The sequence below is a fragment of the Camarhynchus parvulus genome, chromosome 1 (assembly GCF_901933205.1).
Source record: "Camarhynchus parvulus chromosome 1, STF_HiC, whole genome shotgun sequence".
Classification (NCBI taxonomy): Eukaryota; Metazoa; Chordata; class Aves; order Passeriformes; family Thraupidae; genus Camarhynchus; species Camarhynchus parvulus.
Genome location: NC_044571.1, coordinates 56,073,225 through 56,095,921, shown reverse-complemented (window position 1 = coordinate 56,095,921; position 22,697 = coordinate 56,073,225). Strand labels below are relative to the sequence as shown.

The following is a 22,697-nucleotide window of genomic DNA, read 5'->3' as shown; positions in this document are numbered from 1 at the left end:
TTTGTGCCCAGAAGATTAACTTGTCTGTTGAGTAAGTAGAGGGTAGCAGTGTGTCTTTAATGTCAGGATAGTAGTGAATTTATGTTCCACTTCTTGCAAATTCTTCCTTGACTGCTAGAGGCACCTTTCAGGCAGAAGAAATCCAGAAGTCAGCTGACCTTTTACACCTTTTTTGAATGTGTGTGTGTGAATTGCTTAAATAAGTATGAAGTAGACATAAATGTATCTTCAGTCCTTCAAATGTTTTTATTTTGTCTAAGAACTTAAAAAGTATTTGTAAAAGTTGTCGACCCTTGCCACTACTCTGATGCGAAGCTGGAGATTTCAGCAAGGGCGAGTTCTGCCTGAACAACCCAGTAGCCTTCTGTGATGGGGTGACTGCATCAGTGGGCAAGGGAAGGGCTACAGATGTCATTTATCTGGCCTTCTGTAAAGCCTTTGACACAGTCCCTGAGAATATCCTTCTTTCTAAACTGGAGAAAGATGGATTTAATGAATGGACTGTTAGAGGCATAAGAAAGTAGTTGGATAGTCCTATCCAGAGGGTAGTGATTAATGGCTCAGAGCCCCAGTGGACATCAGTAACAAGTGGTGTCCCTCAGGGATCTGTATTGGGACCAATGTCACTAAATACCTTCATTAATGACACAGATGAAGGGTCCAAGTATGCCCTCAGCAAATTTTCAGATTACATCAAGCTGAGTGATGCAGTTGACACCTCTGAAAGATAGGATGCTATCCAGAGGTACCTGGACAAGCTCAAGAATTGGGTGCATTGGAATCTTGTGAGGTTTAATAGGACCAAGTGCGAGGTCCTGTGCCTGGGTATCAACACAGACTGGGGGATGCACAGATGGAGAGCAACCCTGCTGAGAAGGACATCGAGGTCCTGGTGGAGAGGCTGGACATGACCCAGCCATGTGCACTCACAGCCCAGAGCAGAAAGCCAAATGTGTCCTGGGCTGCATCCAAAGCAGTGTGGGCAGCAGGAAGAGGGAGAGGATTCTGCCCCTCTGCTGTGGTGAGACTCCACCTGCAGTGCTGTACCAAGCTCTGGGGTCCCCAGTGCAGGAAAGACATGGACCTGTTATAGCAAGTCCAGAGGAGGGACACCAAGATGATCAGAGATGGACCAGCTCTTCTGTGAGTAAAGGCTTGGGATGGTTCAGCCTGGAAAAGAAAAGGTTTAGGGGTGACCTAATTGTGGCTTCCCAGTGCCTGAAGGAAGCTTATGAGAGAGATGGAGAAGAGAGACTTTTTACAAGGACATGTAATGAAAGAACAAGGGGGACTAACTTCAGTCTGAGAGTAGGTTTAGGCTGGATATGAGGAGGAAGTTCTTTACTGTGTGAGTGGTGAGGCACAAGAACAGATTACTCAGAGAAGTCATGGATGCCCCATCCCTGGAAGTGTTTAAGGTGTACCCTGCCCGTAGGAGGGGAGTTGGAGTTAGATCTTCTTTAAGGTTCCTTTCAACCCAAACCATTCTAGAATGATTCTACAGGATGGATATGGACCACACAGGAACCATTTATAGGAGCCTGTGTTCTATTCAGAGACACACAAGTGACAGATGAGTTTCCCCAGTTGTGAAAAACTCAGATTTTCTCAGATTGAAAAACTGAACATGCTTCCTTGTCATTACCTGGCTATCTTGTACAACAGAGAGAGGATTGGTCATTTATTCTCTCTATATACTCAGTAAATATACTAAAAGTGAGTTCTATGATTGTTTTCTAATTTGTAATGTACCAGTGTTTCTCACTGGAAACCAGAATAAATAAATTGTTTACAATATTTGGGATACTAAAATACAGTCCTGCTCAGTTTTAGATCAGTGTGCCAGAACAGTAGGCCATTGACATATATTAATGGAAAAATATTGTTAAGTTCTTGTAGTAATGACGTTTAGAACATTTTCTTTTGAAAGAGTTGTTTATGATCATAATAAATAAGGATTTGTGCATGTAAAAAGACAGGAACTAAAAATACTTTAAGTGCCAGATGGAGAGCAAAGATGGATGTTTTACTTCTATGAAACCTCGCAGTTATGTTTAACCATTAAACATCGCATAGCCTTTTGGTTTTATTTATTTAAAAGCATTTTAATCAACGTTGAAAATGTTAATTTCATTAATTAGAACAAGAATATAATTTAAAAAGCAAAAGGATTTATTTTGTAAACTTTTGAGTTGTTGAATTTTTTATCACACAGAGGAATGGATTTCTGTTGAATAAATAGTTGTCATTATAGAAAAAAATGCTATTCTTATTCCTATATTATGTTTTTGGGGTTTTTTTTTAAGTGCATATTTTAAGTTAATATTGTCTTGTCTTCTGTAATCATTTCAGACAGATTTAAGAACGATTGGCAAGAAATTCCTTCCCAGTGACATCAATGGTGGAAAGGTGGAAAAGGTAGACAATATTTTTACTTCACTTTTCTGTATTCTGTGAGTTCTGTATTATGACAGTCTTCTGTGGCACATTAGTCTGGTTTTGTCATTACTTCACGTACAAAAACCCCCAATGTTTGAATCTATTATAGTGTAAAAATCTGAACATAAGCTCCATAAAAGAGGACTTTGTGTGTTATTTCACAACTTTAAAATGATTAAATAAAAATCTGAACAATCATGGCAACTTCATTTGTTGCTGGAAAGTCATTAAACTTGTTTAGTCTTGACGTTGTATCAGAATTTCATTTTTTCCCCTCATTATCCTGAGAGGGCAACAAAGCAGGTCAGAAATAAATCAAAGTAGAGGTTTGATTCTGATACACAGTGATACATGTTTATGCTGGGTTACGTGCCTACTGACATCCATGGCTATAGCTATGTACTTTATGTAATTTTCCTGTGGTTGTGTATCCCACAAGTCATATGGATGAAGCATGTTAGATGGGGTAATACCTTGTGCTAGAGAAGAGCATTATACTTGAAACTTGGGTGTGCTAGATTTCAATGCATGTTGTGTGTTCAGGTAAAAATGAAATTTGTCCCCTTCTGTATACCCTTCCTGTTTTGTTCCTTACATGTGATTCAGAGATGGGTAAATGAAGGAATTTTATTTTAAACCTAGCAGTGGTTCTCACTTCAATTCTTTACCCCTTACTTCAAGTATTGAGTCTATCACTGATGTGGAAGATCTGGGGAAACATATTTCTTTTACTGTTGAAATTCACATAGTGGTAAGTTAAGGTTTAAGAAAGCGAGATTGATTGATGTGAGAGGCTGATTGATGTGAGAGGCTGCTAAGAGCTGTTTGGATTTCTTTATTTTGTTGTATAAATGGAGTAGTCACTGTTACAAGAAAAAAGCACAAGCATTGTTGCCATTTATGCAAAGCACACTTGAGAGAGAGTCCATTCTCTCTCAAGTGATCATAGATATTAGCTAGGCAGCAGTCAGTGCATGCAGAATATTACTTAGTACGCCAGCTTTATGGGAAGAGTTGTATTAACTTTATCTATATTCATAGATCTTTAGAAAATTATTCTAAAAAAACCCCAAACCAGACACTTGCAAACCGTTTCCTGGAGGGTGATAATCCTTCAGGTTTTGGGAAGAATTACACAGAAAAAAAATCTGCTTGAGAAGGACTCCTATTTATAATTTTTAGCTCAAGCTATTAGAGATAGTATGCTGAATCTTTGCTTTCTTAACAGCAATTTCCTTTTTTTGAGCCAAATAAGGTGAATCTGACTCCTTAATCAGTGCTGCTGTTTTGCTTTCAGTGTCTGCAAATACATAATGTTACAGAGCTATGTGTTTACAAAAAAAATTTGCTTTATGGGGGAGGAACAGCTTCTTAGTATAATCTCTCCATAGAAAGTTTGTTGTTCAGAAATGTTTCAGTTAAAAATAGAAATTATGTGCTTCTGTTCTTCCTCTCAGCCAAGACTTATGTCAGTATTATTTATTTATATATTGAGAACCTATGATGTATTTCTGTCTTGCATAGAAAATAACTTTATTTATTTAAAAATTAACTTTTTATGCCTATTGTATAATAGGCAAATAGTTGCATAAAAGCTGGGAGAGTCCTAGTATGAATCACAGGTATTTGACCACTGTAGATGGTTATCTTCAACTTCAGTCATTAATACACAGAGCTATTTCTCTCATTCGTTTAATATCTGTGTTTTGTATGGGTTAGAAAAAATCAATATTACCAGCATTAACCACAAGATGGCCACATTTGCATAGGATTTGGGGAAACTGAATCCTTCAATTTCTATCTAGATGACGATACACCATAGAGATCCGTTAAGTATTTTTGGAGGAATTGAAGTGCAAAGAAGACTATAAAGTTACAACATATAATTTAATACCTGTTACATTTAAGGTGTTACTGGTTTTCTTTTGAGAACTTGTGTCATTACAATGGAAACATTAACTGCAGGAGAAGCATTCAGAAAGGATTAAAGTTGTGATCTCAGAGTTCCTTTCTGAGTACTGGCAAATTGATGGTAAGCAGTTGAAAACGTAAGGTGCCAGCAAGTTAATTCCTGTTAAAGGTTCCCCTTGCTTCCCCATTTCTGTTTCATTGTTTTTTTGATTGTGGATTTTTGTTTCCTACAGCCTTTTAATTTTTTTTTTTAATTATGATTGGATTTGTTGTTCCATTTAAAACTGATTTGGCATTGAAAAAAGCCTGTTTCAGTGAGAGTGTTTGCTACATCAGATCTTCCACTGCCATTATAATAAAGCTATTGTGCTCCTGTTCTCTTATTTATTAATTTCTCTTCTTTTTATATATACTTACCTACTGGGTATCTGCTCTCATTTTGTGTTCTTCTGGCTGCCTATTTTGTTTCTTCAGGGTTAGAAGCTGATGGACTGTTCACTTTTTCATCTTTTTGCTGTCATTTAGGAGTTAGAGATCAGTTGAGCAGCCACAGACAATTTTATTTTCAGTCAAATTAAAATGACTTAGCTATAACTGAAATGTGATAAATGGTTGAGATGATTGGTTTGCGCTTGGGTTTTTCAAGTGGATTTATTTTGCTTTATTTTGGTGTTTTTTGTTTGCTGTGGGGTTTTTTGATTTGTGGTTTTTTTTTTGTTTGGTTCTTTTTAGTAATAATTTTTATTGTTTGTAACATAGATTATGGTATGTCTAGTAGGGTATCCATTTTTACGTAATCAGTAGACTGTTTTGTTTTGGTTGGACCATTGTTCAAAGCAGCTATGTTTCTAGTTGGAGTTTACAAAGCAGTTGTACTTGAAATTTCATCTTGATCCAAACAGAGAGTCTTCTAAGCTGTTTTATTCATTCTTTAGAAGACTTTGTCAGTGACACCCTGCAGTGAAATCTTATCTGGACTCCATGCTATGTTGGAAGTGACAGTATCTGTGTTTTTGTTTGTTCGCCTCCTACACTGCTTTCATTAACTTTTATTTTATAATCGGTATCTCAGAGATGTGCGAAGCATCACAACTGTTTCTCTGTAAAACCCATTTTTATCATGTTTTAGAACACAGAGTACATGAGTGACAGAAATTCAACATGACTGCCTGATCAAATTACACTTTTCTTTGCCTGGGGTCATCTGTTGGTATGTCTAGATACTGCAGTGTGTTTGCTTAACAGTGCTAACAATTTTGTCTTTTCTGTTTGACTTGTCTAGCTGGAAGGGCCGTGTGTCCTGCAAATACAGAAAATTCGCAATGTTGCTGCACCAAAGGATAATGAAGAATCTCAGGCTGCTCCCAGAATGTTGCGTTTACAGATGACTGACGGACACACAAGCTGCACAGCTATAGAATACAGTAGCATGTCAAAAATAAGGTGAACAGCTTACTTTTCCATGTTTTCCTTTGCTACTTAAATGTCCTTGAAATAATGGAAGTGTCCTTAGTAATTGATGAAAATATTGCTCCACAAAAGAGGCTTCCTTTTTGGATTTGTATATAAAGGAGAAATTTAAATACCGCATGCAAAGGTACAAATGAATGTAATTTACAGTTCTGTTTATGCTGAACTACATAATGGAAGAAAGTGGATTTTTGCAGCCATCTACTGAATTGTAGTTTCACAACACACAGCATTTTGGGGGTGTGTGTAAACTTGGGTCAAATTCCCAATTTTCAGTAGTAGCAGATCTTTTGCCTTACCTTTGTAGCAGGAATGCCACAGGCTTGACACTCCTAACCCAGTGCAACTAATGCTGCTTAACCATGGGCAGGTCTTTAATTTGGATATTTCTTCAGTTAAAAGTGAAGGGTAAGAGAGGTGATTACTGCTGAACATGGGGATGCTTTGTGTGTTTGGTTATGAAGGTGCTGAAAACAATCTCTGGTGTTTAATCTGCAGAGTCATGGTGTGCTCTGCACTCTTCTAGTTCAGGTAATTTTGGTTAAAAAAAAACTCCCTTCTTCTGTCTTTCTCTGCTAGCTGCAACAGTTAGATATAGATATATACTTAATTTTTGAATGTCGTCTTTAAGTGTTAAACTGTTGCTTCTGAGCAGGAGCCAGCTTGCAGTTTAGAGTGATGCTGTCAGAACATTTAATGATATTTTAATTTTTGCTTGAGCCAGCAGAACTTGGAATATCATATTCCAATGCGAATATAAAGAGAGCAATAAAGCAAGGCAGACTCTTGTGTAAGTGGATTCTAGATCACAAAATGTTTGAAGATAAATACCCAATACAAGACATAATTTGAAAGCTTTTTGATAAAATCTCAAAAATGTTAGAGAACTCATCGCTCTAGTAATGTTGTGAACTCTTCTTTTTACATAACATTTAAAGATTTAATTTGTGTTATATGTAATTTTTTCAGGTCTGATGTTAGATTATTAATCTGCAATAATATCCTGTTTCAGTACATAGTGTTACTTAAAATAAATAAAAATCACAATTTTCTTTTATATTATAGGTTTTTCATGACTATAGTTTTCATTTCTCCCTTTCCCCTTGCCTCATTTTAATTTTTTTCCTGTGTTTCTTTCATGTCTATTTTCTGATTGTGCATTTTTTTTGCCTTCATCAGAACAATCCAAAAATCCATTAACATTGCTATGGTTAAATGGCACTGGTTTGGTAATTGGCTGACTCCATTATGAATTTTCCTCACCATATGGTATGGGCTGTGATTGCAGCAGTAGCTCTAGCATATTTTAAAGAGATTATTGTCTCTCAGTTGAAAGGTTTTAACTGACTGTGTCCTGTTTCTCACAAGAAGAAGCAGTTTCCAGATTGCACTGCTTGTCATATCTTTCAGTTACATGTTGGAAATACATGGTTCTTTTATGCTTCTGCTGTTGCTTTTCCTAGGGTAGATTCCCATGAGAAGAAGATATGGTGGCTCCATGTGGGAGGTGGTGACAGAAAGTATTCATATGTTTTAAATTTATAGAGTAGTGAGAGAAGCACTATGAGATGCATGGTTTTTATATTTTTTCTAGTATACTCGTAGCTCTTAACAATGTGTAGAAAGGTTCCTTTCTAACCACTCTATGTACCTACTAAGTTAAATGTCTAAAAAAATATGAGATGATTAACTATTTGGAAATCCACTCTTAACTGTAAATATGAGGAACCTGCCTCAAATCAGTTGTCTGAAAATATCATCTGATAATCAAAACAAATCATAACCTTAGTTCAGTATTGTGAAATTCAATATAACCAAACAGGCAATTTGCCAGTATTCATCTCTGTTAGAGTCTAATTTGCAGTATGGCATTTTTGTATAATGGGTGGGAAGTGTTTCAATAAAGCTGTTGAAAAGTACTGTGGTTTTTGATGCTAATTTTTCATATGGCATATGAAAATGTTGAAATTATAATAAGAGTAGTTTTTTATATGTTTGTGACAGAATATTAATAAATCTATTTGAATTTCTTGACTTTGTTTCTACCTCTAGCCTGAACACTCCGCCTGGAACAAAAATTAAGCTTTCAGGAATTGTTGAAGTAAGAAATGGATTCTTGCTGTTGGATGACAGTAACACAGCAGTTCTTGGAGGTGAAGTGGAGCATCTTATAGAAAAATGGGAATTACAAAGGGTGAGGTAACACCACTGGAAATGCTTGTCTTACAAGTTGCATATTACATTCAAAAATGTCAAGCTTATTCTGTTGACTGTGAACTTTTGTATAATAAACTTCTAGAACTGTACTGTCCAAATAGTTTTAGGGCTGCAGCCAAATGTATGCAAGTAGGTTTTATGTATAATGTTGCAAATTAAAAAATTACAAGTGATCTTTGCATGGGAACTGATTCTTTTCTGCAGGGATTGAAATATTAATCAAATATATTAAATTTATGTTGGTAAATAGTCATGGGTGCTATTATGTTGGTAGATAGTCATGGCTTTCTTAAACATTGTGTTTGTTACCAAAATACTATGGAGTTCTGCCTTTTATAGTTACTGTCTTTTTGAGGCAAAAATAATAGAATAAATATACAGAAAGCATTGAAGTTGATAACGTTTGGAATGAGCCCTGTACTCCAGATTTCATCAGTACTTTAGGTAAATTGTGGTTACAAAGTCAAATTGGAGATTTAAAATTCTTCCAACAAGGCATAAATATATGTAAGCTCCTTTTGGTTTCTGTCCCAGTAGAACAAAAATGGCTGCAGGAATATTTTTTCATACATTTTCTCACAAACAGGTGGAAGTTCCTAGGGCAGGAGTTGTGACTCTACTACCATTAGACCCAAACATTTGCCAGATTAACTATCACTACTATAACCACGCACATCTTTGTATTTTTGCATCCACATCTCTGAAACAGAGTAGCTGCTTATGGACATGATGGTTAGTTCTGTATCAAGTACTCATTTTATTGTTGTTCCTACTAAGTTGGACTCAGTAATTTTTGTTAGCCTTCTTTGGTGTTTGATTGAACTTAATAGAGTCCAGCAAACTGAGCCAAAATTAATACGAATTTTAGAGTTATGCATTCTAGTAGTTTCTGTTTGTCATCCTTCAGCCTTTATAGCTGAAAGTAAGGGTTTTTTTTAAAACACAAAAGCATTCCTGGTTTTAAATGAAGCTTTCAAAATAGAGACGGTACTGGCAGAACCATCCCATTGTATGATTTTTATTCTTACTTAGTATTTAAAGTCTTGGGAGTTCTCTATTCAGTTAAAGAAGGTAGATGGGGCAGAAGAGAGAACACACAGCTAACAATTTCTTAAGAATTTACAAGACCAGAATAGAACTGCTTTGCTTTCTTGGTGATATTTTGAACAGTCTGTTTTCATATTTCTTCTACCTGGACTTCAACAGATAAATTTTGCTTTGTACTTAATAATTGGTTTTTGAAATCAGTGTAAATAAATAACTTGGAACAGACTCTATTTACATAAAAAAACAGCAAAGCATTTAATAACCAAGGGTGTGCTGCTGACTACAACTTTCAGCACCTGTTAGCCAGCTCTCTTGGCTGTGTGCAGTATGTGTAACAGAGTGGGTAGCTGTCACCAATTGGTAAGATACAGAGAGTTAGCTATTGCCTGCTGCTATCCCCTCAGTGCTCTGGTTCTCAAAGTTTTGGAGTTTGCCAGAGTATTTTCTTTTTCTTGTTGACCAGCTCACAGCACATGAACGTGGCCATGTCAGAAAAGCTGTGGGTGACAAGGAATCAGTTTGGACAGGCGAACCATGACCACTGGAAATTGTAGTTCCAGTTCTATATCCAGACTGACAGCTAGACAGATAGGGCTCAAACAAATCTGTAGAAGCCAGATGCTACATGGTAGCAGTTTCCCTATGAACTTGATGCTTCAATCCTATTCAGAAGGATTTGTAGAAGAGTACTGCTGACAAATAAATATAATTGCTAAAATATCTGAGAGGTGATAAGGACATTGCCACTCCTCATCTAATCTTGTCATGGAAGCTTAAATAAAATGCTGAATTGTGTTTGCATAAAAAGACATAAAAGTTTTATTTGTGTAACTACTTCAAATTACTTGTTTTGAAGCTAGTTTTTTATTTTTGTTGGCAGTTTTATATTTTGTCTCCACTAGGAAGTCTGAGATGTGTTAATTTGGCTTCCTCTGTAGGTGATGACATAAGGGGGTTTTATACTTGGCATAAAGTTAGTGTTATTAAGCCAAATAGCATGAAACTTTAGAATAAAAGTTGTCTCCTCTGTCTTAAGGTATGGCCCTTGCATCTACTTGTCAGCTTCTACTTGTTCAGTTGTATTGCTGTTTTGTTCCATTCAGAGCAGTGTTTGAAATTGCTTTCAGGAGGAATCAAGTTTTAGTAATAAAAGACTCATAATACAAAGTAGTATATGTGGAATGAATGCAGTATTATCACACTGCATGAGGAATAAATGTGCTCTTCCTTGTAGATTCAATTTTATCATAAGGTAAATTCTTGCCTGGGAATTTCAGGTCATTTTAAGTGTCCCTATTTAAGAGACAGTAAATAAGGAAGGAGTGTAAATGAGACTGTTACTGTGAGATTTGCTTTTCTAGACTATTTGGAAGTATGAGGTGAAGCATCATGGACATCTTTAAGAAAAAATACAGTTCCAAATAATTACTGCTTTGTGGTGTTCCTCATTGCTTTGTGATATTCTGATGGTGAATGATGTTCCAAATATAAAGGAGCAGTATCTGTATGATGTTGCTGGTACCGTTCTTATGTGGGACAAGTATTTTGTATTGCTATTAAACAAAACATCAGACAATATGTAAGTCAAGTCTGAAACAAATCTGCTGAGGTGATTGGTGAGACTGTTTGGTAGGGTCTTAAATTTTTAACACTTAGAGTTACAGTTCATTTAGTATACTTCAAGATTTTTCTGTTTCGGTGAAGGTGAGGCTAAATACTGAGCTTACCTCATGGGAAAAGGAGGTAGTTTTAGGTATACTTCAAAATACATGTATAAAGGAAGGCAAAGGTACAATAGTACATAATATCTAGCAATCTTCTATTGTAAACCTTAGTTTCTTAAGAGATTCTCTAGGAAATATATTTTTAGTGTCATGATGCAAGTAGAGCAAAAAAGGTAAAAGAAGTACACTGTATTTATTTATAACAAAGTTTATTGTTAATGATAGTTACTGCTGGGTTATGAGGAAATTTAATTGTAAGTTAAAGAATATTGTGTGTGTTGCCAATTTGCTTTTTATTTGGTGCCATGTGAAACTTGGTTTCCGAAGCAGCTGCTCTCACTTCTCAGCAGAGCGTGCTCCTTGAGAAGAAGGTTTCAGATCATTAGAATTCTTTCATTATGGATAAAAGCTTTATGCAATAAATTGTTATGATTCAAAATTCTTGTAGGTAACTGTTAGTAAATAGGCAATCAGTTTATAAGGGCTTTTTTGCCATTTGTCCAATTGCACATTTGAGCAGTAGATTGGAACAGTCTTTTTCTTCTGTGTGATTTCTTGATTCTGATTTGGTAAAAAGGAAAAAAAGTGTAAATTCAGCTTGCTCTTCCTGATTATAGGACATGAGAATTAATCCGATGCTTGAGTTCTTGCCTAGCCTATAATTATTTCTTTTAATTATAATTTGATTCAGTATGGGAGTTCATTCCAAAATTGCCTGCATGTCTCTAGGTACAAACAAGCAAACAAACAGAAATGCCAGAATAAGTACAGGGTTTATTGCACCTGGAGTGCCTGCTCTGGGGAAGTGAAGTGGCTTGGCCGTGAAATCTTTGTTGTACGTGCTGCTTCAGTTAATAGGTACAGGGAGGCGAGACCATGCTGCAGTCATCAGCCCTTGGTTAGCTCATATTTTTAAGGCAGCACTTTAAGTGAACTAGTTGAAACTAAAGCACAAAAATTTTATGATTTCTGCACTTCTTAGTGCTTTTTTTGAATAATTTATTGAATACTTTATAAGTGTTTTTTGCTCTAAGGTTTGAGAAAAAGGATTATTCTTTTTCTTCAACCTTGAAAGGAATTAATAGCTATAAATGATTTAGAAAACAGCCTTTGGCTCCTGAATAAAAGTAGTTAACTTGAAAGGAGTGGACCAAAAGCTTTAATTTGGGTATGTATTAGCTAAATTAATCTATTACTTAGTTTACGAAATTCTCTGATAACATAGTGGCCTAAAGCTTATTTATGTTTATACTCCATTTCTCACATGATGGATTTAAATCAATTCTACATCAGGTTAATAAATATATAGGTAAATGTCATATATAGCCTTAAGTAATCAAGGCTGTCTCTGACGACAGAGAATGTATGTAGTCATGCATGAATGTCTGTTGGGAGAAAAGGACAGGAACAAGTTAAGCTGATAAAAGAGATGCATTATAGAAAATGCAATTTTAACAGCATTGAGGACTTGTTCTTTTTTTTTCTTAGTAGCACAGCATTTTGTTTCCAGCAGTGGCAAAAAGGAGATTGTTTTTAGGGAGAGATCACAGTCTGAGCACTTATACAGCCTTGACATTCAGAATTGCTGTATTATATTGGGGGATACAATTCTGATTAATCCTTTCTGTGTTTGCTTATGCATGGGATGATGAATTTCACATAACGTTTGAGGATAGAGGTCATCTGGCTCAATCAAGACCACCTACAGCCAATTGTTCAGGACAGTGTCCTGGTAGCTTTTGAGTATCTCTAAGGATGGGGACTCCCCAGCCTCCCTGTCTCAGTCACTCTCACAGTCAAAAAAATGTTTTGTGAAGGAGGGAATCTCCTATGATTCAGTTTCTGTCCACTGTCTCTGTCATCTTACTGAGCACCACTGAAAAGAGCTGTCTCCATCATGCAGATTGATAAGGTCCCCCTGAACCTGAACTTTCTATACTCTAGGCTGAATTGGTCCTAAAAAGGATCCAATCCATTTTTAAAGGTGCTGTGTGCCTTTACAATCTCTACTGGCTGCAATTTCATTGGACATTGTATGAAAAAACATCTACTGCCTATTTGTGTTCTGCTTTTTTCTATTATTTGGTATATAACTGAATTTTCTACGTGGGCTCTATGTGCCTTAGTAATTATGCAAAATTCCATAATTTTTGTTCCTCTGCCTCTCCTCCAACCCTCTTCTTAATTTAGGTGACCCAAGATTTAAAAGTACTAATTTCTTTTCTGCTGAAAATGACCCGTTTTGCAAGTTTCATGTTCTTTCTGAAATAGAGACATTTATCATATAATCTGTTTTCTGTTTGCAATTAATTAATTATCAATTTTCTTTTACAGAGTTTGGCAAAACACAATAGGAGTAACATTGGAACAGAAGGTGGCCCTCCTCCTTTTGTACCTTTTGGGCAGGTATAGTGTAGTTCTATTTGTCGCTTCATAAAAGTACCTGTATTATGATATCTGTGTACCTTGTTCCAGTTAGGTAAAGGCTGTCAAATACCTTAGATCTTGATAACCTGGATATAAAAAACGTGCCTGGTAAAAAAAAAAACCCAAAACTGTGTTAATCCTGTCTCTTTTTTGTGCCAGTTTCCTGTAACGTTTTTCCTCTCAATTTCAAACTTAACTTTATTTAGTGTGTGGAGCCGTGGAGCCTTTGATTTTGCTGGTGAGATTGTGTAGGCACTTATGCAATCCCTTCTTAAATGCCAAAGCATTTGTCAAGGATCAGCAAATTTTCAAGAATCATTGTGATTGCATCATGATGTCTAACCTACGTGATCATATTCTTTATCTGAGGGTCTGCTACTCTAATGGAATAAAACTTTGGGTGGGTGTTTTTCAAATGAGAGCAGGCAGAAGAGTAATTAAACATTTCTTTTGCTTTTTCAGAAATGTGCATCTTATGTGCAAGTGGATAGCAGAGATCTTGATCGCAGAAAGACTCTGCAAATGACAAATACTGTAAAACCTGTTGCGGACAATGATGAGTTTGAAAAGCAGAGAACAGCTGCTATTGCAGAAGTAGCAAAGAGCAAAGAGGTTAGAATGCATGTGTTGCAGCATTTTACTTACTGTGATTGATCTTTTCTTGTCAAGTATTTATCTCTTAAATGACAAATGCTTTCTAATACTTGCCTGCATATAATTCTGCTCCTGCATCTTTAAAAAGATGAATCAGGTTTAGAGTCCTTTTCAATTGATGGCTATGTTCTTATTTTAATAAAGCTAATAAATGTATCATAATGTTTTATTGTAGATAAGATTTTGCTACCACTGTTAAAAAATGAGGGATGTACAATTTTACTAATAAGATTTAAGTAATAAATACAGGTTATCAATTTTCATCTGTTCTTTTTAATTCTCAAAACCCCCATAATTTGCTGAAATCAGTCTGAAAAAATAGTTGGAAATTTAGTTCTAATGTGTCAGGTTTTTATGTTCTCCTTTGGTCTTCTTTTTAGTTTATTTCTCAAAGTGCTTAGTAAGTTGTAACAGCTAGAATTATATACCCTTTTTACAACCTCATTTGGGCACAAGGGGAAAAAACTCCTGACTAATAAATTAATCTTTTTCTCTATGTGTGTGAATTAGTGCTTTATTTGTTGACCCAGACCAAAATCAAAAAAACCTCAACCCACTGCAACAAACATTTCTACTTTTTCTACTAGCTAAATATTTTCATTATTTCTGTTTGCTGAAATGTTATTTTGTGCTTATCTAAAGACCAAGACATTTGGAGGAGGTGGTGGTAGTAGCAGAAGCAATCTCAGTGTGAGCGCTGGAGGGAATCGAAACAGGGAACTGTTCCAGAAAGAGAAGATAGCAAAACCAGAGGGGAAGAATGAAGGTGTCTACCGAGAACTGGTAAGATGGAAGACTTTAATGGCGTCTTGAATGTGTAAGATTAAAAACGAAACCCCAAATATAACAAGAAAAAGATCAAAATACCTTGAGGAATGATGACTTTCCTTTCAATTAATTTTGAGGTCTGCTTAGCATACTTACGGTGCTTTTGTACCTTACTGAGATAACTATGAGTTTCACTGTGATTCTGGGCTAAACATTTATTCAGTAACAAATATGTGTCTCAGAGGTTAGATTCCATTAGGCTTGGGATTTTGTGGGTTTTTTGTAGGGTCTTGATATGGCTATTTTTGAACCTGTAGACAGAGTATATCCATGAGGTTCCAGTTAAGAGTGTTTTTGATGGCAGCTGTTGAAGTAAATGGGTAACTGGTATGATTTTGGTGCAGGTGCAATGTTGTTTTCTGTACTTAATGCTTTTGATTCCTGTTTTGACTTTTTGTCATCATGCTCTATGCTGTTTGGAATAACAGAGCCTGCATTTCTGCACAAATAAGTTGTTTGCATTTCTTTGCTTTCTTCTGTAAAACCTCTAGCCAATTATGTTTTATCCATATTTTAAGAAGTAACTGGGTTTTGCGTTGTCTGCAAAAGCTTTGAAGGGGTTCAAATTGGAACAGATGGCTAGTTTTGATGCCCATATTATTTTGACATATTTCTTTTAGTTTTCATATAGACTAGGAGAATTTGTGCTTGAAGGCCTGTAGTAGTAGAACTGGAAATTAATGAATTAAAAATAATACTACTAAAAAAATATCCCTTGATTACCTGGTTCTTTTGAGCTTATATGCAAAGGTTTTATATAAAACTAAAATATTTATAATAAACAAGAAATATTGTTTCAATTAAAAATAAAAGAAAAATTAATGTAAAATCTGGTGTGTTTACAGAGTGTTGTATTTATTATTTTTGTTTTTACCTCTTATTTCAGGTTGATGAAAAGGCTCTAAAACACATAACAGAGATGGGTTTTAGCAAAGAAGCAGCAAGACAGGCACTTATGGATAACAGTAACAGCCTAGAGGCAGCATTAAATTTTCTTCTGAACAGCAGTAAACAGAAACCCATTCAGGGACCACCACCTAGAGGTAAATCTTGCAAAGAGATGCTTTAAAACTGTTTACAAACCAAAAAATTTGTGTAGGATGGATTACTAATGTAGTTATAGAAGAGCATATTTGCATGTTTTCTTCCTGCAAGTTAGAATGCATTGTAAACCTGAAAGCAAATCCCTAAGAAAGACTTCTGTGTATTACATTCTTGTCAAAATTTGAGTTGGAAGTCAGATGTTTAATTGGCCTTAAATGGGAAATGTGTATCCTAGAATCACAGAAGAACATGGGTTGGAAGGGACATTAAAGACCATCTTATTCCAGCTCCCAGACAGAGCGGCCACCCACTAGACCAGGTTGCTCATGGCCCCATCCATCCTGACCTTGAACACTTCCAAGGACAGAGCATCCACTGCTTCTCTGGACAACCTATTCCAGTACCTCATCACCCTCATAGTAAAGAAATTTTCCATCCCATCCAATCTAAATCTCTCCAGTTTGTAGTTTAAAATTGTTCTCCCTTGTCCTATCGCTGCCTTTCTATTACAAAATTTTTTAAAGACAGAAAATACAAACATTTTGTAAAGCAAATGAAGGCATGTTTGCGCTTTTTAATTTTTATTGCCCATTCACAAAAAGCCTTTCATGCTTACAGGTAAGGGGAAGGGCCGAGGCCGAATAAGACCTGAAGATGAAGAAGAACTAGGAAATGCCAGACCATCTGCACCAAGCACACTGTTTGATTTCTTGGAATCCAAAATGGGTACTCTAACAGTAGAGGGTGAGTTACTGAAATTAATGCATCTAGAACAAATGTTGGATAGTGTAGGTAGAATTATTCTTCCTAACTCTAGTCATCCAAAAGTTGATTCCCAGAACTTCCTCCACAGTCAGTCATCAAAAAAACAGAGTGCTTGGAGAATTATTCCTCTCAAGAAAGGTCAAATAAGTTTCTCAGTGGTGGTTAGATGTCTAAAAGTCAGTAATTTGAAGTAAGATGACATAAACCACAATTTGTTAATCTAACTGGTTTCTTCCTGAATCATGAATCTTTATTTATGGCATCATAAGTCTTGACTGTATTTATCAAAAATCAAACTATTCAAAGAAATAACTTTTTAATAAACCAGCATTCTGCATTAGCTGATTCAATTTTGTAAACTGGTCGGGTAATGAATATAACCACATTTTCATAAAGCAGATATAGGGTATGCTATTTGAGATATTTCTTGGCAACTCATTTTACTTACCAAAGATGCACTGGATTTTTTACAATGAGCAGAAATGAAAACAGTGGTAGTGGTTTTGGCTTACTGCAAGCATTGATTTTTCTTTGGATACATTTTGTGCTTATATTGAGATATTACAGAAGGCTTTTATGTTTGTCTGAAAGACATTTAAAGGAAAATAAAAGAAATAATCCCTGTGGGGTATATACATTTCTTATTGTCAGTGTTTTTGTAGTAAGTAGGTAATAGTAGTTTATCAAGACTCTTGAAATGAGTGAATTGCCTTTTTTAAAATGATACTACTGATTGCTTAGGGATACTTATATGATCCTTTGGATTTAGTGCATGTATGTAGACAATAAAGCATAGTGTTATGTGAGTAAAAAAGCAGATATATTTATTACATTTACTTCAGTTTCTAATCTTTGATACTGTGTTTTAAAGATAAATGCAGATCACTTTTGTGAGTTTTTTTTCCTCTTAAATGAAGATAAAAGGATTCCATAAATGTTGTAAGAAGAAAAACATAATTCTATTAAAATTTTTAAAGGTTTTATACTCCTTGAGTTACCGGAGATTCTGCCATATTTCCTAGCATGGCACACAGGGTTTTTGCTTTTATGGTTTTTATCACTATGTTGGTTTTTCTCATTTTATCTGAGTAATCAATATGTAATCCAGTGTACTATTCCTGAACCATACTTTCCTGAAAAAAACTGAAACCTAACTTATTAGCATTTTTGAAGAGTTTGGAAAGTGTTCTGATTATTTTGTGAAATTCTTTTCAATCTTTCTACTTTCCTTTTTTCTGAAAAAATAGATGTACATTGTAAGGCTTTGAAGTGTTTGCTTAGTTTCATGTTCTTAGCTTTTATTTTTCTTACTGAGTATAGCCCATAGGATTGCATCTCTGTTCCTATGCCAGGTTGTAGTTTTGCTTTCAGAGACTTTTAAGTAGATATTTCAGGAAATACATAAGCGTATATATTTTTTACTTTCAAAAGTAATTTTTTCCTTGCTAAATTTGAGAAAAACTCTGCAGTCTGATGAATTCAAACACATCCTTAAAATCATATATTGAAAGTTAATTTTCTGCCGTTTTATTGCCTCTGCCTTTGAAAAGAATTTCAGTTAAATTCTTAATTATTAGTTGTCTTAAATTCCATTCAAACTGAGATGACAGGGGTTTTAAAAGTATTTGCTGAGTGATCTATCTGCAGTGACCATACTTAGCACTGTGGACTCTTCAGTCATGAAGTCTGCATCCAAATGTCTGCATAAAACAGGGGATATATATATATATATATGTAACTCGTACCTCCTAAATTTAATTTGATCCTGTCATCTATGAGAAGTAGAGAAACGTAGTTTCACTTAGAATTAGAAAAGTATTTGGTCAGAATTGAAAGGCACATTGGACAAACTGATCGAAACAACTCAAATATGTAATGTTACAAAGCCAGGAGTGTCTCTTCATTGATTTTCCTGCACAGTAATACACTAAGGAGTGCCCAGGCTGGCAGGTTTTTCTCCATTTATATTCACCAAACAGTGTGCTGTACTACATATAAAAGAAGATAGATTGTTCTGCAGTATTTCTGGCACCTTGCTGTCCTGCATGGTCTCTAAAATCTCATATTGTTTTTTGAGAAAGGTATTGAGAAAGACAGGGGTTTTTATAGGGACAGTGGTTTTGAATATATGAGCAAGTCTCAACTATTATGTGTTTAGTGTATGATTAGGAGCAGATGATTACCTGGGATGGCTATATTTAATATTAAATATTAAATATTTCATTATTGCAAGCATTAAAGTCCTACACACTTGAGGCAGAGTGTAATTCCTTCTAAATGACTGGAAGTCGTTGGACAATCCAAAAAGCAAAATGTGGTTTTGCTGAACTGTTTTTCAATATTTTTTAATCCTGTACACCACTTTTTCTTCAAAATCTTATGTGATCTGGGGAAAGTGTCTTAAAAAAGAATTGTTTGTCTTTTCAAGTACACAGAAGATTGATTTGCTTTGTTCATCCCTCCTTGTTTTTCTTATCTACTGTTTCTAATTACACCTGAAACCTTAGTAGTGTGGAGAATTTCTAAATTCACTTCTGGCTGGGTGGTTCTATTTCTGAACAGGAGCTGCAGAGCTGTTGTTGAATTTTTTCTTTGATTTGGTACTTTTTCATACTTGCATTTAGACCAAGTAGAAAAACATTTATGAGTTGAAATACCTTTGTATTTTTTAGGAGGTACTTATATTCCTTTTAAAAGTGAAAACAGCACACTAAGTTTCTTGTTGTTTGCTTTTTTTTTTTTTTTTAAGAAGTTACAAGAAAGCATGTTAGTGTTTTGCCCCATAAATGATATCTTGTGATGTTTTTATGTTTTATCTCCTCTTTTCCATTAAGGAAATATTGTTTTAAGTCATTACAGTTATCAAAAGTATTAAATATCTGACTCCATGATCTGCTAGCTCTTTAATTGTAAAACACAGCATGCTTTAAACATTATTTAAATGAAATGCAGAGAATTAAAACAAACAATATCCTTAACTTTAAACTGCATGTTTATTTATTTATTTATTTATTACTCTGAATAGTTGGTGGCTCCTACAAAAGTATTTCTGTGTTGAAATTAAGTAATTTGAATTTTGGCAAGAGAAACCTCCTGACTGCAAGAGATAACACAAATAGAAGACAAAATTGCTTTCAATTAGCTGCCTATGCTTGCACTTAGTTAATTTCTGCTACTGAACACAAAAGATTTTTTCCATTAATCTCCTTGTTGTTTTCTTTTGTTATGAGGAACAACTCATCTATCTTTGGCAGCTTAAATAAGTAAACACAAGGATTATCAGAGAGAATAAGATGATACCAAGAGCTCTGGCTATAGTATTAATGAATAATGAACTTTATTCTTTATCTAGTCCCAAATAAATTAAAGGTTTGAAATAAATTGGTAATGCAATACAATGTAATTAAAAATACTTGTTTCATTTTGTGGTCACACAATTTATTTGAATATCTGGGAGTGAGGGAGCTTGGGGGGGGAAAAAACAGTGTGACTTTTTGGAGTTAAAAGAAGTTTGTAACATTTGAAATCTGCCATGCAGTAGCCATGTTTTCAACAAGCAGGGAATGCTATGGACAAGAGATCCAAATTGAATAATAGCCATGTTTCTTATTCAGCATTTCTTCTAAAAATTGAACTTTAGTCAGAGCTAATTGTGACTATCAAGAAAATCACTTTTATTTGTTGTACTGGTATGTTAGCATTGATGATATATGTTACAAGGCTTGTACTTTTATTTTGTCTTTAAATGCAAAAGGGACAAATATAGTAAATTTCATACATTTTAAAGAATAATAAAAATTATCAGTTTTTGTTAGTCCTTTAATTCAGTTAGTTAAAGTTTGTAGTAAATACAATGCAAAATGTTTTGGATTTTTTTGTTCACTTCTTTATTATAACTCTTCTCAGTTTGTATTTGGTTTGTTTCAACAGAAACATGCACTCAGGTCCCTGTTCCTCAGTGTTGCTACATTTTAGAAAGAATTGATATTGATTTAATTTGACAAAGCTATTGGGTAATGGGAATTTTACTTCATGACATGAAGTGTGTGCAAATGTATCACTAATTATCTTCTAATTTTTAAATCTTTTGGTCAATACAAGATAGAACATGCCCTGGAGGTAGCTGTCTCAAAGATATACTTCCATACAGTTACATAAAAGTATTAGTTACATAAAAGGTAGCTGTCTCAAAGATACACTTCCATACAGTTACATAAAAGTATTCAGTCTGAGAGGAGAAACCCAAAACATTGCCAGCAGTGTGGGAGGGCCATGCTCATTGAATTTAGCCACATTATTAAACATGATAAAATCCACAGGAGAGGACCACAGGAAGCTGTACTTTTTAAATTCCATTGTGCATTGAGCAGTGCTTTATGAATTGTGTTGGCTGGGATTTCCAAGTGCAGCAGGTCCTGCTGGTTCCTTGTAATCAGGGGAATGTGATTGGTCCTGTAGGGTCCTCTTGCGTCATCGCTAAAAAGGCCAAAATGAGTAGAGTGAGTGAGTGAATGAGTGAGGGTTCCAGGCTGACAAACGCTACTTGTCATCTCAGAACTTCTGAGATGATTTTTTCCAGACCATGTTCCCAAACCTCTGGTTGCAACTATGGTGACTGGGTTAACCTATCCCACTGTTGGAGAGTAGCTTACTACATCTTCTTGTTAAATGCTAAATTAATATTTGTTACAGCCCTGTAGGAGGCATTACTTTTCTGGGAACAGTTGCTAATGGTTTGTTGGATGTGAGGCAGGAAGTAGAAGCAGCTGTGGTAGACAACTTGTGAATGGGATCCCTTGATGCTTTTTTTGGTCCTTATTTCTCATAAAGAAAATTTAGAATCCCTTCACTTTTTGGTGATCAGACCAGACAGCACAAATACACAAAGAACCAGTATTATTATAATCTCCTGGCTTTTTTTGTTGACTACTGTTGACAAAGTAACATTTACTGTTACTTGGCTGTTTCCATTTGCAAGTGACTTGTGCTTGAATGTCAATCAATCAGTTAATGTGCCCTGCTCATTTAAGGCTGCTGTGTATGGTGCAGTCCCCAGGAAAGCTTTTAGCACAAGAACTGCACCTCTATAAAAAACAGAAGTTTATGTGATTTTGCATGCCTTAGGCTTAGACTAAAAAAACTCAGGTGTTTCATGTCAGCCTTTGTATGTCACAGTAAAGAGACCTAGAAAAAAATACCATGTTCACTGTTTTGAAATTCCCTAGTCACTTTACCTGCTGTCTAACATGTAGTATTATTTTAACTTTCCACTACTATTTTTAAAAAAATTAATCTGTAATCAAAGGATGCAACACACTTTCAAATCAGCTTGTTGCTTTTTTGTTATGATCACATTGTCTTGTGTAGACAATAGCTAAAATTACTCATTATGTGTTATGAAATTGAATAGAAATTTCAGTAAACTTTTGAATTATAGAAGAATATATCTGTGTTTTGAGTTTTCCTTGAGGCTTTAACTAAACTTTAACTGCTTTGCATGCATTTTTGTATAGAGTCCTTGTACCTTGTATGTACTAAGTACTGTCACTACCCATCTCAGCTCAGGAAATGTTTATTTATTTAGAAAAAGAGCAAATGACAGCCCTTAAGAGGAAAAGTTTTGAGTTTAAGTCAAACCTAATATCCTGCCATCTAAGAAAGTATTACCATGCCCAGTCTAGTCATGAACCCATTCCTATTTTTTTTTCTGTTGGAGCAGACTTTAATTAATGTTACAGAATATTAAATAAGATTATTTATAAGTGAATTAGGTTATCATTTTATACGCATTTTTATGTAATGGTGTGTACAAGGGAGTAAACATTCAGGGGTCATTGAACTGTTCAGTCATTTTGTGTGTAATTAACATTAGGAATAGACCTAAGAGCTTAGGTTGGGCATAGGAAGAGTGGAAGCCTGAGCATTTTACTACTAGAAGAAAAGAGGTATAATTAATTTGGAAGTTAAATCTTTCTAGATTATAAGAAGTCTGTAAGGTTGGTATTGTACAGAAGTGGAAAAGTGTAATGAAGCTATTTAGTAAAAAGTTACAGATGTAAAGACAAACAGTATTGTTAGGTCTCATTTGTAAAGAAAAAATAAATAGCTACTTACTTTAAAGGTGTTATTCTAACAAAAAATTAATTATACAAGATTTAAAGGAATCTTTGC

At 35.0% G+C, this 22,697-nt stretch overlaps 1 protein-coding gene across 2 annotated transcripts in view; it reads left to right on the top strand.

The window, feature by feature from the left end:
* Positions 1–22,697, top strand: part of TDRD3 (tudor domain containing 3) — a 93,293-nt gene that overhangs the window by 42,835 nt on the left and 27,761 nt on the right. The window contains exons 3-10 of one of the 2 annotated variants that reach the window (XM_030959060.1): positions 2,353–2,418; positions 5,633–5,793; positions 7,873–8,014; positions 13,143–13,214; positions 13,698–13,847; positions 14,532–14,672; positions 15,604–15,760; positions 16,380–16,505. In XM_030959060.1, the coding sequence (XP_030814920.1) occupies positions 2,353–2,418; positions 5,633–5,793; positions 7,873–8,014; positions 13,143–13,214; positions 13,698–13,847; positions 14,532–14,672; positions 15,604–15,760; positions 16,380–16,505 (1,015 nt within the window). The remainder of the gene's footprint in view (positions 1–2,352; positions 2,419–5,632; positions 5,794–7,872; positions 8,015–13,142; positions 13,215–13,697; positions 13,848–14,531; positions 14,673–15,603; positions 15,761–16,379; positions 16,506–22,697) is intronic. The other variant, XM_030959067.1, reaches the window with a different exon arrangement.